The 15,986-nt window shown below is 42.2% G+C and overlaps 1 protein-coding gene across 2 annotated transcripts in view; it reads left to right on the top strand.

Moving 5' to 3' along the window:
- LOC126195221 (uncharacterized) overlaps positions 1–15,986 on the top strand; it is a 196,770-nt gene that overhangs the window by 25,717 nt on the left and 155,067 nt on the right. For both annotated transcript variants that reach the window (XM_049933743.1, XM_049933742.1), the window contains exon 2: positions 5,546–5,884. In XM_049933743.1, coding sequence (XP_049789700.1) covers positions 5,742–5,884 — 143 coding nt within the window. In that variant the 5' untranslated portion in view covers positions 5,546–5,741. The remainder of the gene's footprint in view (positions 1–5,545; positions 5,885–15,986) is intronic.

The following is a 15,986-nucleotide window of genomic DNA, read 5'->3' as shown; positions in this document are numbered from 1 at the left end:
TATGTGTGTTCAGTAACCAGTACTGAAACTGTGCTCCTCCAGTGACTCCAAGAATATACTACTGGTTTTTTAATTAAATTCTATCAAGTTCTTTCTCATTATTAAGGTCAGTATCTTGCATTTATGAACACTTAAAGAGAACTGCCATTCAGCACAAGGTGAAATACTGTCTGAGTAGCTCTGCCTTTCTAATGACTTCAATTTATTATAGTATTTCTAAAAGATGCATTGTTCTTATAAATAAATAAATAAATAAATAAATGTAGCTTGACAGCATTACACTTCCCAGCATTGCTTTTTTCTCTTGAATATTTCTTGTCAAGTACATCTTACTTGGTTCAGGCAATCGAAAATTTTTAGAGAAAGTCACACCTTTCTGATCCACATAAAATAGTTAAGTAGACCCAGAGCAGAAAATTTTCACTCTGCAGTGAAGTGTGTGCTGATTTTAAAATTCCTGGCAGATTAAAACTGTGCCAAAGCAGGACACAATCATATTGTGAACAAGTGCTTCACCAAGTGAGCTATCAAAGTGTGACTCACAGCCTGCCCTGAGAGTCTTACTTCTGACAGTGCCTCATCTCCTACCATCCAAACTTCACAGAAGTTCTCCTGCATATCAAGCAGGACTAAGACTCCTGGAAGAAAGGATATTGCAGGGGTGTGGTGTGGCCACAGAATAAGGGGTTGTTTCCAGAACGAGTTTTCACTCTGAAGCAGAGTGTGTGCTGCTTTGAAACTTCCTAGCTGATTAAAACAGTGTGCTGGACCAGGACACAAACCTGGGGCCCCTGCCTTTCGCAGGCAAGTGCTACACTATCTGAGCTATTCAAGCATGACTCACGATCTGCCCTCACAGCTTTACTGGAACCAGCACCTCATGTCTTACTTTCCAAACTTCACAGTAGTTCATCTGTATACCTTGCAGGATTAGCTGTCCTGGAAGAAAGAATGTTGTGGAGACATGGCTCAGCCATGGTCTTGGCTGTGGCTAAGCTGTGTCTCCGGATTATCCTTTCTTTCAGGAGTGCTAATCCCACAAGGTATGCAGGTGAACTACTGTGATGTTTGGGGGGGAGGGGGAGGGGGTAAGAGATGAGATACTGGCGCAAGTAAAGCTTGTGAATCATGCTTGAATAACTGAGTTGGTAGAAGATTTGCCTACAAAAGGCAGAGTTCTGAAGTTCAAGCCCTAGTCCGGCACATAGTTTTAATTTGCCGCAAAGTTTCAGGCCCAAAGTATTCCTTCCGGTAATAGGACTCTACCAGTAATTTCAGTAGCACACATTTCATAGTGATTTGATGACTATGATGTAACTGATTCTTCATCTATCTTATTTTCACCAACAGGATGCTGTTAGTTCTTGTACAGGCGTACTGTGAAGCAGTGTAAGAACTCCACCGTGTTAAACAGGTGCCTTTATGAGCTTCACGAACTGACACCACTCCTGGTCCAGATGGCTCACTTTTGGGCTAAAAATGTTCTTTCTGCCTGAAATGATTCACCCCAAAGTATAATCTCAGATAACATCAGGCAAACAGTTTAGTAGTTGTAGAGCTTGCTATGTTCAGCATCTGTTGGGGGTGTTTCAAAGGTAGCATACATTCTGTTTCCAGTTTTATATCTTCCAGTTCACTAACCATGTCGCCTATGCAAGAAATTGGAATGTCAGTGCAAGTAAAATGTGTGTAATAAACAAGATGTGCCGTATTTAACTGCATTTAAGTGCAGTCTATTAGTTATGAGATAAGTTTGCTTCTTCCAAGAAAATGTTTTTCTGTATTAACCTGTTCATGACCCAAATCTGTAAGAACTATGCTTTTATTGCCTCTAAACAAAATGCCTCCATAATTGTCTTTTTTTAGTCAGAGGCTAGTCATTTATATGTATTAGGAGGAAAAAATGGCTCTGGCAAGCAGCCCTGTAGAATGCTTCACATTGTAGTACCCCAGTTGCGTGACAGATTATTTTCTTACATATCTAAAAACAAAGATGATGTAACTTACCAAACGAAAGTGTTGGTATGTTGATAGGGACACTAACAAACACACACACAAAGTTCAAGCTTTCGCAACCCACGGTTGCTTCATCAGGAAAGAGGAAAGGAGAGGGAAAGACGAAAGGATGTGGGTTTTAAGCGAGAGGGTAAGCAGTCATTCCAATCCCGGGAGCAGAAAGACTTACCTTAGGGGGAAAAAGGGATAGGTATACACTTGCGCGCACACACACACACATATCCATCCGCACATATACAGACACAAGCAGACATATGTAAAGGCAAAGAGTTTGGGCGGAGATGTCAGTCTAGGCGGAAGTACAGAGGCAAAGATGTTGTTGAATGACAGGTGAGGTATGAGCGGCGGCAACTTGAAATTAGCGGAGGTTGAGGCCTGGTTGGTAACGGAAAGAGAGGATATATTGAAGGGCAAGTTCCCATCTCCAGAGTTCATCATCTTTCTTTTTAGATATATTTTTCCCGTGTGGAATGTTTCCCTCTATTATATTCAGATTATTTTCTTACTGTGACAGTGTAAAACAACCATTTGATTACAGAATGAGATTTCCACTCTGCAGCGGAGAGTGCGCTGATATGAAACTTCCTGGCAGATTAAAACTGTGTGCCCGACCGAGTTCGAGTCTCGGTCGGGCACACAGTTTTAATCTGCCAGGAAGTTTCATTTGATTACAGTTTCTTAGATAAGTTTTCATTATATTCGAATTTATTTAGCAATATACAATGATCTACACTGTCCACTGCTTTTCTCAGTACTGAATAGTCAGCACCTTCCCCTATGTCAGATGTATTGGTTGGACAACCAAAGAATCTTTCACAAAATTGAACTAAGAGACTGTCAGTTAGTTGTGCTCAAAGAAATAGACAACTACCGTGTTGTACTTTGAAGTTAAAACATTAACAGTGGGCCTATTACAAATCTCTTGTCTTTTGTTCCTTTATTGTGTAATGGCCTCCCAACTAAATATTTAAGTCTGTGCGGGGAAAATTCCTGAAAAATGAAAAATAGTGTTACAAAAGGAATTAAATTTATTGATAATGTAATTTTCAATAATACATTTCTGATACTTTGTGATCCAATATTCTGTTGTTATACATCCCCACTGTCGCTCCTTTTTCTTTGTTGACATTTGTGCGTTCAGAGCACATGGCTCTGGCAGTTTTTAAATCGTCTCTAGTTGGCCCTTACTGTACCAGTTTTCCAACAGTTTATAACGGTCTCTACAGTTGTGAACAGTGTTTTACCATGTCTGTGGTGATTTTCTATGAAAGTCATTGAGTAAAACAGAAGTGATTTCTGGCATTCCCCAAGGTAGTGTTACAGGCCCTCTGCTGTTCCTTATCTATATAAATGATTCAGGAGACGAATCTGAGCAACCGTCTTAGGTTGTTTGCAGATGATGCTATTGTTTACCGTCTAGTAAAGTCATCAGAAGATCAAAACAAATTGTGAAACAATTTAGAAAAGATATTTGTATGGTGTGAAAATTGGCAATTGACCCTAAATAATGAAAAGCGTGAGGTCATCCACATGAGTGCTAAAAGGTATCTGTTAAACTTCAGTTACATGAAAATCAGTCAAATCTAAAGGCTGTAAATTCAACTAAATGCCTAGAAATTGCAATTACAAATGACTTAAATTGGAAAGAACACATAGAAAATGTTATGGGGAAGGCAAACCAAAGACTGTGTTTTATTGACATAACACTTAGAAAATGTAACTGATGGAAATGGAAATGCCGTGTGGCTAGGGCCTCCCGTTGGGTAGACCATTCGCCTGGTGCAAGTCTTATGAGTTGACGCCACTTCGGCGACTTGCGTGTCGATGGGGATGAAATGATGATGAAAGACACACAACACCCAGTCATCACAAGGCAGACAAAATACTTGGTCCCGCCGGGAATCGAACCCGGGACCCCGTGCACGGGAAGCGAGAACGCTACCGCAAGACCACGAGATGCGGACAATGTAACTGATGCACTAAAGAGACTGCCTACACTATGCTTGTCTGTCCTCTTTCGGAGTACTGGTACGCGGTCTGGGATCCGTACCAGATAGGATTAACAGAGTACATTGAGAAAGTTCAAAGAAGAGCAGCATGTTTTGTATTATTGCAAAACAGGGTGGAGAGTGTCACTGGCATGATAAAGGATCTGGGGTGGACATCATTAAAACAAATGCTTTTTTCATTGTGGCAGAATCTTCTCACAAAATATCAATCAACAACTTTTTCCTCCAAATGCAAAAATATTTTGTTGACGCTGACCTACAGTGGGAGAAATGTTCATCACAATAAAATAAAGGAAATCAGAGCTCTCACAGAAAGATGTAGGTGTCCATTTTTTCCACGCGCTATTCGAGATTGGGATAATAGAGAATTATTGTGAAGGTGGTTCGGTGAACCCTCTGCCAGGCTCTTTAAGTGTGAGTTGCAGAGTATCTATGTAGACATGGACGTAGAAAGCAAATTCTTTTTGTTGGAAAACAAAGGCCTAACAAGAATTTTCTACCAGTGAAGCGATTTGTGATAACATCGATTTGTAGCTTTTAATGGAGATAAAAAATTTCGCCAGTGCTCTTCATTATGCTTTCTCAGCTTATGAAGAGAAAGCTATGATCACCAACAACCCTCCTGTGTCTTTGGGTGCTGTAGCAATAGCTATGGGACACACTCTTTTACGATATGCAGTTCTATTTTATTTGTAATCAGTTCCTTCTTTAAGTACAGACTTGAATGGCAATGATTACGATTGTAAAAAATATTACTCTCGTACTTTGGTGGCTGTGGCTGTTAAGAAGCAAGTCATTAATTTTGCTGACGCTCATCCAGAATGGAAGTTCCCACAATTAAAAGCACAATTCCGAACCTGGGGTGGGGTTGGGAACTTCTGATATGGAAGACAGAAATAGAACAAGATAGTGCTAGAAATGACAGAGTTGCATTCATTAACTCTGACTCGTGGGAAAGATTTCAGGAAGCAAGAGGCCATTACAATTATGGGCAATAACATTATGAGGAATTAAAAATAAATAAAAAAGTCATGGTTGTTGCAGGAATCAAACCCAAGACAGCAAATTGACAGTCGGTGCACTAGACCACTGCGCTATGCCACGTGCTTGATCATCAATGCTCAAAAATCCTACACACTATACTTGAAAATCCTTAGAGTGCTTTTTTTCTTTTATTATTACCCACTTACGTGAGATATTCTGGAAACTTGAAAGGGGCACCGACCTGCTCCTATTCACCCAGTTTGAGCCAAATTGGCGAGCCCAGTCCTGCACCCTCCAAATGTCAGACTTAAAGTTATCAAGTTGTTTATGTTGCGTGTGATAATGACATTCTTTGTTTCACTGCAACATTGTCGCTCTCATATTTCCAACTGACGTTACAGTGTTAGAATTAACAAAAATCATCATTTGAGAATTCTAATGTGTTTTGTCTTTGACAGTCCACTGGTATTTTTTTAGTTATTTAACTCTTTTTATTTTTTAATTCATTCATGTAAATTGATCTGTTTTAATTTTAGCAAATCTGATGGAGCACAAAAGCTGAGAACCTGGATTGAAGAGATGCTCTTGGAAAGTGCAGAAGAAACAAAATTTAAGAGGCAGATGATGAGAGAATTTTTAACAAAACACCACAGAGATGAAAGTGACTGACTAAAGTAGTAGGCACTGATGTCCTCTGCAGATGCATTGTGACAATAGATTACTTGTCTTAAAATGGACATTAGAGATCCAAAAAGGAAGAGAAAAGTAGTATCATCGAAGCTAACAAAACTCTCACTTAAGAAGAGTGCTCAAGAATCAAAAACAGCAGAAGACAGTTTTGATGGTTTTGGCAGCTTTGCTCTATCTTTGCAAAGGTATACATATGTAACATTTCTTTAAACAAACAAAATTGTAATGCTAGCTACAAGTGTAACAAAAACCAAAATATGGACTATTTGAGACAGAGTCTCAGTTACTGGTAACTGAAAAACCGATGGAAAAATACTTCGAACACTTAGGTTTCAGTACTGTCAGCTCTTTCATTAGTAGAAAAGGATAGTCAAGAATTAAAGAAAATCGTCATTTGAAAATTTTAAAGCATTATTTTTGTGACAGTCAACTGGTCTTTTTCAGTTATTTAACTGGTTTTATTTTTTAATTCATTCATGAAAATTGATCTGTTTTAATTTGGAGAATTAGAGAAAATATATATATGTGGGATGTGGGAAATAGCTAGACAAAGACAGTAATTAAAGATGATACATCACTTGCAGCTGACTTTTAGTTCGATGAAGGAACTGCCAGTGTTCAAGGTCTTTTTCCATTTGTGTTGTTTTGCTGAATATTCAGGATGTTCCTTTTCTGACATGGAAGGAGGTATAGTAGAATTGTGCCACCTATATCTTCATACTTTATTACTTTGCATTCATACTGTTGACTAAGAATAATGAGAATTTTGTTTCATCAGCCCTAAATTTTGAATATAAAAATATGCAAACTGGTACTTGTGTATAGTGAAACAGGTTCAGCATCACAAAGTGGTTTGTGGTTTCACTTGCACTTCTGATGTTCGCAATGAAATGATTGTAACGCTAATGCTGTTTTCGTGTTTTCATTATGTTTATCATCCATTTCAATTTGATGTCATTCAGCACTGACTGTGTAGAGTGGAAAACCTTTATAAATTGTGTGGTTTCAATTTTATGAAGATAAATATGAAATATTATATATCAGTGTTCGGATGAGTAGGTCATTTTACACTTCTTATGTTTTGAATAATAATAAACAACTACTTTTCTTTGTTATTATTTCAAGTTCATTTTTTGTTTGTGTCATTTTAAAAAGCTGTTTCAGCAAAGTCGGACTAACTTGACATTGTCATAAATGTTCTGAACTTCAGGACAACAGTTTGTTCAGTCTAATTTCACTGATAGTTTTCTTAATAACTTCTAGGAAGTAAGCAATATTTGTTGAAACTTAGGTAGTGTTCCATCAGAACAATGTTGTTAATGAGTTCTTGCACTCCTCCGCAGAGAGTAATTATGTCGAAGGTTTCTCTTGCTGTGTTCCGTTAATCATTTTTACTGTAGTGAGAAAAAGGTCAATTATTACAAATATTTAATTTTTACATCTAGTTTTTCCAATGTATATCAAACAATGGGATGTCCAGGATGGAATTGTTTCTCCAGTGTATATGTTTGATAAGATGTGAAAAATGTCACAGGATTTGCTATTCCCAATGTGTATAATTTTTTGAGATTAAAGAATAACACGTTTTTATTCAGTGTTAATATTATACTTGTTGATCTTTCCATCTCACCTTCATCATCTTCTTCCCCCTTCTACTCATCCCCTCATCCGCCTATTCCACACTTACCATCCTCCTCAAAACACTGAAATAATAATAATAATAATAATAATAATAATAATAATAATAATAATAATAATGCTAACTGTTTCGAAGTTTTAAATTTGTAATGATTTGCAAGTGGATTGAAGCCAAAGTACCTTCAGACCTGCATAGTACAGCACATGACTACCAATAATATTTGTCTTCTGTCTTGAATTTACTTATTAATGATAGTATAAGATAGAGTTGATTCACAATATATTTGAAAGCTTTTTACAGTTCACAGGATTAGTTTATTCAGTATTCAGGGATCATGGACACTGTGCCCTGATTCTGCCCAGTTTTTATTCTCACTTAACTAACTTGATTTTCAAAGTTCTGTGTGTATTGTGTCCCTTTGAATAGCATACTGCGAAAAACCTTTTCTGTCTATAATTTAGAATGACACTTTAATCTGTGACTCTTCTCTACATCAGTTATTAAGCAGTTACTTGTAGGCAGTTTACCACACCTATTACTTATTGCATATTTATTTTACTGCGTGCAGGTTACATATGGATTTTTTCATTGTTACACTGCAGTGACCTATTGCAGTGAGTGCACAGTATTGTAATTAAACTGTTTTCAGTTACTTGTTGAAAGTGGCAGGTGATTATCTGAATGAACAGAAATTCCTTGGTAACGTAGTAACAACCAGAAATTAAATGAAACAGCCAATGCAGCATCATATAAAGCTAGTTAAGCAGTTTTATTTTGTATCCGAGTGGGATAGTGCAGTGGTTAGCACACTGGACTCGCATTCTGGAGGACAATGGTTCAAACCTCACATCCGGCCATCCTGATTTATGTTTTTCATGATTTCCCTAAATCTTTTACGGCAAATACCGAGATGATTCCTTTGAAAGAGCACGACCACTTTCCTTCTCCATGATATGGCTCAGTTGGTAGAGCACTTGCCCGCGAAAGGCAAAGGTCCCGAGTTCGAGTCTCGTTGCGGCACACAGTTTTAATCTGCCAGGAAGTTTCATATCAGTGCACACTCCGCTGCAGAGTGAAAATCTCATTCTGGAAACAACCCACAGGCTGTGGCTAAGCCATGTCACTGCAATATCCTTTCTTTCAGGAGTGGTAGTTCTGCAAGGTTCGCAGGAGAGCTTCTGTAAAGTTTGGAAGGTAGGGGACAAGATACTGGCAGAAGTAAAGCTGTGAGGACGGGGCGTGAGTCGTGCTTGGGTAGCTCAGTTGGTAGAGCACTTGCCTGTGAAAGGCAAAGGTCCTGAGTTCGAGTCTCGGTGTGGCACACAGTTTTAATCTGCCAGGAAGTTTCATATCAGCGCACACTCTGCTGCAGAGTGAAAATCTCATTCTATCCTTTTCATATTGTAGTCTCTTATATAATGGATTCTTTGACTTGTAATGCAGTGTCCAGTGTGTAAGAGAGACAGTGTTTGGAGATAACTGTGCTCGAAACAGTTTATAAGTTCATTGCATTATTTAAGGTCAGATGACACACATGAAAAATGGTAGATAATGCTGTAAGATGCAGCCAATATTTGAACAGAAGAAAGTGACAAAGGGCATTTAGGACTCTTGGAGACATCCTTTTACTTTTGTACTGCTTAGCTTAATCCTACAGCAGATGCACTCTTTAATTATACAGGAGCAGATGTTTGTGTACTATATACACATTGATGATAAGTTACATTTGCTTTATCATTTATTGCAGTAATTTATGCCATACAGTGTTTACAAGTAACATTTAGGCGTATGCTTAACTATAGTTCCATACATGTTATAGGTGCTAATGTGTTACATTGGGACAATTTTACTTGCAAATTAATTGTCTTCAACTTTGGGTGAACAAACACTGCATTTTTCACAGAGAACTGTTTTTTGAGAATGACTTTTGTGGACAAAATCACAAGAGCTACATCTTAGTGTTGTGGAGCTGTTATTTGTCCTTCCACAAATTCCACATCTGTATTTTTTCTTCATTGGTTGCTCTTGTATATGCATCTCTTGAACTTTGTAATGCTGCAGATACATGCTAACATCTGCTGGTTAACTTGTTGTCACAGATCTTTTGACAGGATGTGGTTTGTCAGTTGAAAAGAAATGTTCTTTAGAAAAACTCAAAATGGATGTTTCTCGTTCTTTTTATTTGCTTGAAAGAACATCTGCGCATTGATACCAGCCATTTTCAGCAATGTGTACCATGTAGCCAATGTCCATATTCTTGTCTTTTGCATTACTGAATGTGGCACATTTGGTCAACAGTGTTGACACCTCACTTTGTCTTATTGTAATCTAGTCTAATACGAGGAGTCTTAAGTGGCCTCATCTGCTGGTCCTTTGTTGTGCATTGTGGAAGTGAGTACAACAGATTTATTGTATTTAGATACATATGGTACCACAGCAATGTCTTTCTGGTATCTACAAACTATCAAACCGATTCGGCTCTTCTTGTTGGGCAAAAACTCAAAGTGGTATTTCTTTTTTATCCTTTCTCAGGGTTCCTAATACGAGTGGAATTGTTTTGTAGCAGAGACAGCCAACGGATAGCTAGTATACCAGTTATATGTTGTCATATTTATATTTGTGCCTTTCATTGCCTCGGTCAGTCTGCACACTGTTAGATGGCTTATTAGAAAAACAAAATGGTCCTTCTAGCTGTTTGCCACAATGTATATTGAAGAGCAAGTTCCCATCTCCAGAGTTCGGATAGGTTGGTGTTAGTGGGAAGTATCCAGATAACCCGGACGGTGTAACACTGTGCCAAGAAGTGCTGGCCGTGCACCAAGGCATGTTTAGCCACAGGGTGATCCTCATTACCAACAAACACTGTCTGCCTGTGTGCATTCATGCGAATGGACAGTTTGTTGCTGGTCATTCCCACATAGAATGCATCACAGTGTAGGCAGGTCAGTTGGTAAATCACATGGGTGCTTTCACACGTGGCTCTGCCTTTGATCGTGTACACCTTCCGGGTTACAGGACTGGAGTAGGTGGTGGTGGTGGGAGGGTGCATAGGACAGGTTTTACTCCGGGGCGGTTACAAGGATAGGAGTCAGATGGTAGGGAAGGTGGTTTGGGGATTTCATAGGGATGAACTAACAGGTTATGAAGGTTAGGTGAACGGCGGAAAGACACTCTTGGTGGAGTGGGGAGGATTTCATGAAGGATGGATCTCATTTCAGGGCAGGATTTGAGGAAGTCGTATCCCTGCTGGAGAGCCACATTCAGAGTCTGGTCCAGTCCCGGAAAGTATCCTGTCACAAGTGGGGCACTTTTGAGGTTCTTCTGTGGGGGATTCTGGGTTCGAGGGGATGAGGAAGTGGCTCTGGTTACTTGCTTCTGTACCAGGTCGGGAGGGTAGTTGCGAGATGCGAAAGCTGTTTTCAGGTTGTTGGTGTAATGGTTCAAGGATTCCGGACTGGAGCAGATTCGTTTGCCACAAAGACCTAGGCTGTAGGGAAGGGACCGTTTGATGTGGAATGGGTGGCAGCTGTCATAATGCAGTACTGTTGCTTGTTGGTGGGTTTGATGTGGACGGACGTGTGAAGCTGGCCATTGGACAGGTGGAGGTCAACGTCAAGGAAAGTGGCATGGGATTTGGAGTAGGACCAGGTGAATCTGATGGAACCAAAGGAGTTGAGGTTGGAGAGGAAATTCTGAAGTTCTTCTTCACTGTGAGTCCAGATCATGAAGATGTCATCAATAAATCTGTACCAAACTTTGGGTTGGCAGGCCTGGGTAACCAAGAAGGCTTCCTCTAAGCGACCCATGAATAGGTTGGCGTACGCGGGGCCATCCTGGTACCCATGGCTGTTCCCTTTAATTGTTGGTATGTCTGGCCTTCAAAAGTGAAGAAGTTGTGGGTCAGGATGAAGCTGGCTAAGGTGATGAGGAAAGAGGTTTTAGGTAGGGTGGCAGGTGATTGGCGTGATAGGAAGTGCTCCATCGCAGCGAGGCCCTGGACGTGCGGAATTTTTGTGTATAAGGAAGTGGCATCAATGGTTACAAGGATGGTTTCCGGGGGTAACAGACTGGGTAAGGATTCCAGGCGTTCGAGAAAGTGGTTGGTGTCTTTGATGAAGGATGGGAGACTGCATGTAATGGGTTGAAGGTGTTGATCTACGTAGGCAGAGATCCGTTCTGTAGGGGCTTGGTAACCAGCTACAATGGGGCGGCCGGGATGATTGGGTTGGTGGATTTTAGGAAGAAGGTAGAAGGTAAGGGTGCGGGGTGTCGGTGGGGTCAGGAGGTTGATGGAGTCAGGTGAAAGGTTTTGTAGGGGACCTAAGCTTCTGAGGATTCCTTGGAGCTCCGCCTGGACATCGGGAATGGGGTTACCTTGGCAAACTTTGTATGTGGTGTTGTCCGAAAGCTGACGCAGACCCTCAGCCACATACTCCCGACGATCAAGTACCACGGTCGTGGAACCCTTGTCCGCCGGAAGAATGATGATGGATCGGTCAGCCTTCAGATCACGGATAGCCTGGGCTTCAGCAGTGGTGATGTTGGGAGTAGGATCAAGGTTTTTTAAGAAGGATTGAGATGCAAGGCTGGAAGTCAGAAATTCCTGGAAGGTTTGGAGAGGGTGATTTTGAGGAAGAGGAGGTGGGTCCCGCTGCGACGGAGGACGGAACTGTTCCAGGCAGGGTTCAATTTGGATGGTGTCTTGGCCAGTTGGATCATTAGGAGTAGGATTAGGATCATTTTTCTTCGTGGCAAAGTGATATTTCCAGCAGAGAGTACGAGTGTAGGACAGTAAATCTTTGACGAGGGCTGTTTGGTTGAATCTGGGAGTGGGGCTGAAGGTGAGGCCTTTGGATAGGACAGAGGTTTCGGATTGGGAGAGAGGTTTGGAGGAAAGGTTAACTACTGAATTAGGGTGTTGTGGTTCCAGGTAGTGTTGATTGGAATTTTGAGGTTTTGGAGGGAGTGGAGCTGGAAGTGGGAGATTGAGTAGATGGGAGACACTGGGTTTGTGTGCCATGAGAGAAGGTTGAGGTTTGCTGGAAAGGTTGTGAAGGGTGAGTGAGTTGCATTTCCAGAGGTGGGAAACCAGGAGATTGGATAGTTTTTTGAGGTGGAGGGTGGCATGCTGTTCTAATTTGCGGTTGGCCTGTAGGAGGATGCTCTGAACAGCCGGTGTGGATGTGGGAGAGGAAAGATTAAGGACTTTTATTAAGGATAGGAGCCAGCGCTTTCGTTCGGTAAGTCACATCATCTTTATTCCATGACTTACCAAACGGGAAAGCGCTGGTAGATAGGCACAATAAAAACACACAAACACACACACAAAATTTCGATTTTTCACAACCCCCGGTTGCTTCGTCAGGAAAGAGGGAAGGAGAGGGAAAGATGAAAGGATGTGGGTTTTAAGGGAGAGGGTAAGAAGTCATTCCAATCCCGGGAGCGGAAAGACTTACCTTAGGGGGGGAAAAGGACAGGCATACACTTGCATACACACACCTATCCATCCACACATATACAGACACAAGCAGACATTTGTAAAGGCAAAGAGTTTGGGCAGAGATGTCAGTCGAGGTGGAAGTACAGAGGCAAAGATGTTGTTGAAAGACAGGTGAGGTATGAGTGGCGGCAACTTGAAATTAGCGGAGGTTGAGGCCTGGCAGATAATGAGAAGAGAGCATATACTGAAGGGCAAGTTCCCATCTCCGGAGTTCTGACAGGTTGGTGTTAGTGGGAAGTATCCAGATAACCCGGACGGTGTAACACTGTGCCAAGAAATGCTGGCCGTGCACCAAGGCATGTTTAGCCACAGGGTGATCCTCATTACCAACAAACACTGTCTGCCTGTGTCCATTCATGCGAATGGACAGTTTGTTGCTGGTCATTCCCACATAGAAAGCGTCACAGTGTAGGCAGGTCAGTTGGTAAATCACGTGGGTGCTTTCACACGTGGCTCTGCCTTTGATCGTGTACAACTTCCGGGTTACAGGACTGGAGTAGGTGGTGGTGGGAGGGTGCATGGGACAGGTTTTACACCGGGGGCGGTTACAAGGGTAGGAGCCAGAGGGTAGGGAAAGTGGTTTGGGGATTTCATAGGGATGAACCAAGAGGTTTAGAAGGTTAGGTGGACGGCGGAAAGACACTCTTGGTGGAGTGGTGAGGATTTCATGAAGGATGGATCTCATTTCAGGGCAGGATTTGAGGAAGTCGTATCCCTGCTGGAGAGCCACATTCAGAGTCTGATCCAGTCCCGGAAAGTATCCTGTCACAAGTGGGGCACTTTTGGGGTTCTTCTGTGGGAGGTTCTGGGTTTGAGGAGATGAGGAAGTGGCTCTGGTTTTTAGCTTCTGTACCAGGTCGGGAGGGTAGTCGCGAGATGCGAAAGCTGTTTTCAGGTTGTTGGTGTAATGATTCAGGGATTCCGGACTGGAGCAGATTCGTTTGCCACAAAGACCTAGGCTGTAGGGAAGGGACCGTTTGATGTGGAATGGGTGGCAGCTGTCATAATGGAGGTACTGTTGCTTGTTGGTGGATTTGATGTGGACGGACGTGTGAAGCTGGCCATTGGACAGGTGGAGGTCAATGTCAAGGAAAGTGGCATGGGATTTGGAGTAGGACTAGGTAAATCTGATGGAACCTAAGGAGTTGAGGTTGGAGAGGTAATTCTGGAGTTGTTCTTCACTGTGAGTCCAGATCATTAAGATGTCATCAATAAATCTGTACCAAACTTTGGGTTGGCAGGCCTGGGTAACCAAGAAGGCTTCCTCTAAGCGACCCATGAATAGGTTGGCGTACGAGGGGGCCATCCTGGTACTCATGGCTGTTCCCTTTAATTGTTGGTATGTCTGGCCTTCGAAAGTGAAGAAGTTGTGGGTCAGGATGAAGCTGGCTAGGGTAATAAGGAAAGAGATTTTTGGTTGGGTGGCAGGTGATTGGGGTGAAAGGAAGTGCTCCATCGCAGTGAGGCCCTGGACATGCGGAATATTTGTGTATAAGGAAGTGGCATCAATGGTTACAAGGATGGTTTCCGAGGGTAACAGACTGGGTAGGGATTCCAGGCGTTCGAGAAAGTGGTTGGTGTCTTTGATGAAGAATGGGAGACTGCATGTAATGGGTTGAAGGTGTTGATCTACGTAGGCAGAGATCCGTTCTTTGGGGGCTTGGTAACCAGCTACAATGGGGCGGCCAGGATGATTGGGTTTGTGGATTTTAGGAAGAAGGTAGAAGGTAGGGGTGCGGGGTGTCGGTGGGGTCAGGAGGTTGATGGAGTCAGGTGAAAGGTTTTGTAGGGGCCCTAAGCTTCTGAGGATTCCTTGAAGCTCCGCCTGGACGTCAGGAATGGGATTACCTTGGCAAACTTTGTATGTAGTGTTGTCTGAAAGCTGACGCAGTCCCTCAACCACATACTCCCGACGATCAAGTACCACGGTCGTGGAACCCTTGTCCGCCGGAAGAATGATGATGGATCGGTCAGCCTTCAGATCATGGATAGCCTGGGCTCCAGTAGTGGTGATGTTGGGAGTAGGATTAATGTTTTTTAAGAAGGTTTAAGAGGCAAGGCTGGAAGTCAGTCATTCCTGGAAAGTTTGGAGAGGGTGATTTTGAGGAAGAGGAGGTGGGTCCCGCTGTGACGGAGGACGGAACTGTTCCAGGCAGGGATCAATTTGGATAGTGTCTTGAGGAGTTGGACCATTAGGAGTAGGATGAGGATCATTTTTCTTCATGGCAAAGTGATATTTCCAGCAGAGAGTACGGGTGTAGGACAGTCAAGAGCTGTTTGGTTGAATCTGGGAGTGGGGCTGAAGGTGAGGCCTTTGGATAGGACAGAGGTTTCGGATTGGGAGAGAGGTTTGGAGGAAAGGTTAACAACTGAATTAGGGTGTTGTGGTTCCAGATTATGTTGATTGGAATTTTGAGGTTTTGGGGGGGAGTGGAGGTGTAAGTGGGAGATTGAGTGGATGGGAGAGACTGGGTCTGTGTGCAATGAGAGGAGGTTGAGGTTTGCTGGAAAGGTTGTGAAGGGTGAGTGAGTTGCCTTTCCGGAGGTGGGAAACCAGGAGATTGGATAGTTTTTTGAGGTGGAGGGTGGCATGCTGTTCTAATTTGCAGTTGGCCTGTAGGAGGATGGTCTGAACAGCCGGTGTGGATGTGGGAGAGGAAAGATTGAGGACTTTTATTAAGGATAGGAGTTGATGAGTGTGTTCATTGGCTGAGTTGATGTGTAGGTGAAGGATTAGGTGGGTGAGGGCAATGGATTGTTCAGTTTGGAACTGGTATAGGGACTGATGGAAGGAAGCGTTACAGCCAGAGATGGGAACTTTAAGTGTGAGGTCTTTGGGGGTAATGCCAAATGTCAGACAAGCCTGAGAAAATAAAATATGGGAGTGTAATCTGGCTAGGGCGAAGGCATGTTTGCGGAGGGAATGAAAATAAAACTTAATGGGGTCGTTGTGGGGGTGTTGTGAGTGTGACATGATATTAGAAGGTGGAAAGTGTAACATGAGGTTGGAATGAAAATAAAAATATATGGGGAGAGATAAAGGTGAACTAGAAAGCAACTGGAGATCTGGTGTGAAAAAAGGTAAAAAAGTGTTGGTTAAAGCTGGGCTATGTTGATCCTGAGGTGAACTTTGATTGGTAGACAACGA

This window comes from Schistocerca nitens, chromosome 7, assembly GCF_023898315.1.
Source record: "Schistocerca nitens isolate TAMUIC-IGC-003100 chromosome 7, iqSchNite1.1, whole genome shotgun sequence".
Lineage (NCBI taxonomy): Eukaryota > Metazoa > Arthropoda > Insecta > Orthoptera > Acrididae > Schistocerca > Schistocerca nitens.
Note: the sequence above shows the minus strand (reverse complement) of the source record. Positions and strands in the feature narration are given on the sequence as shown.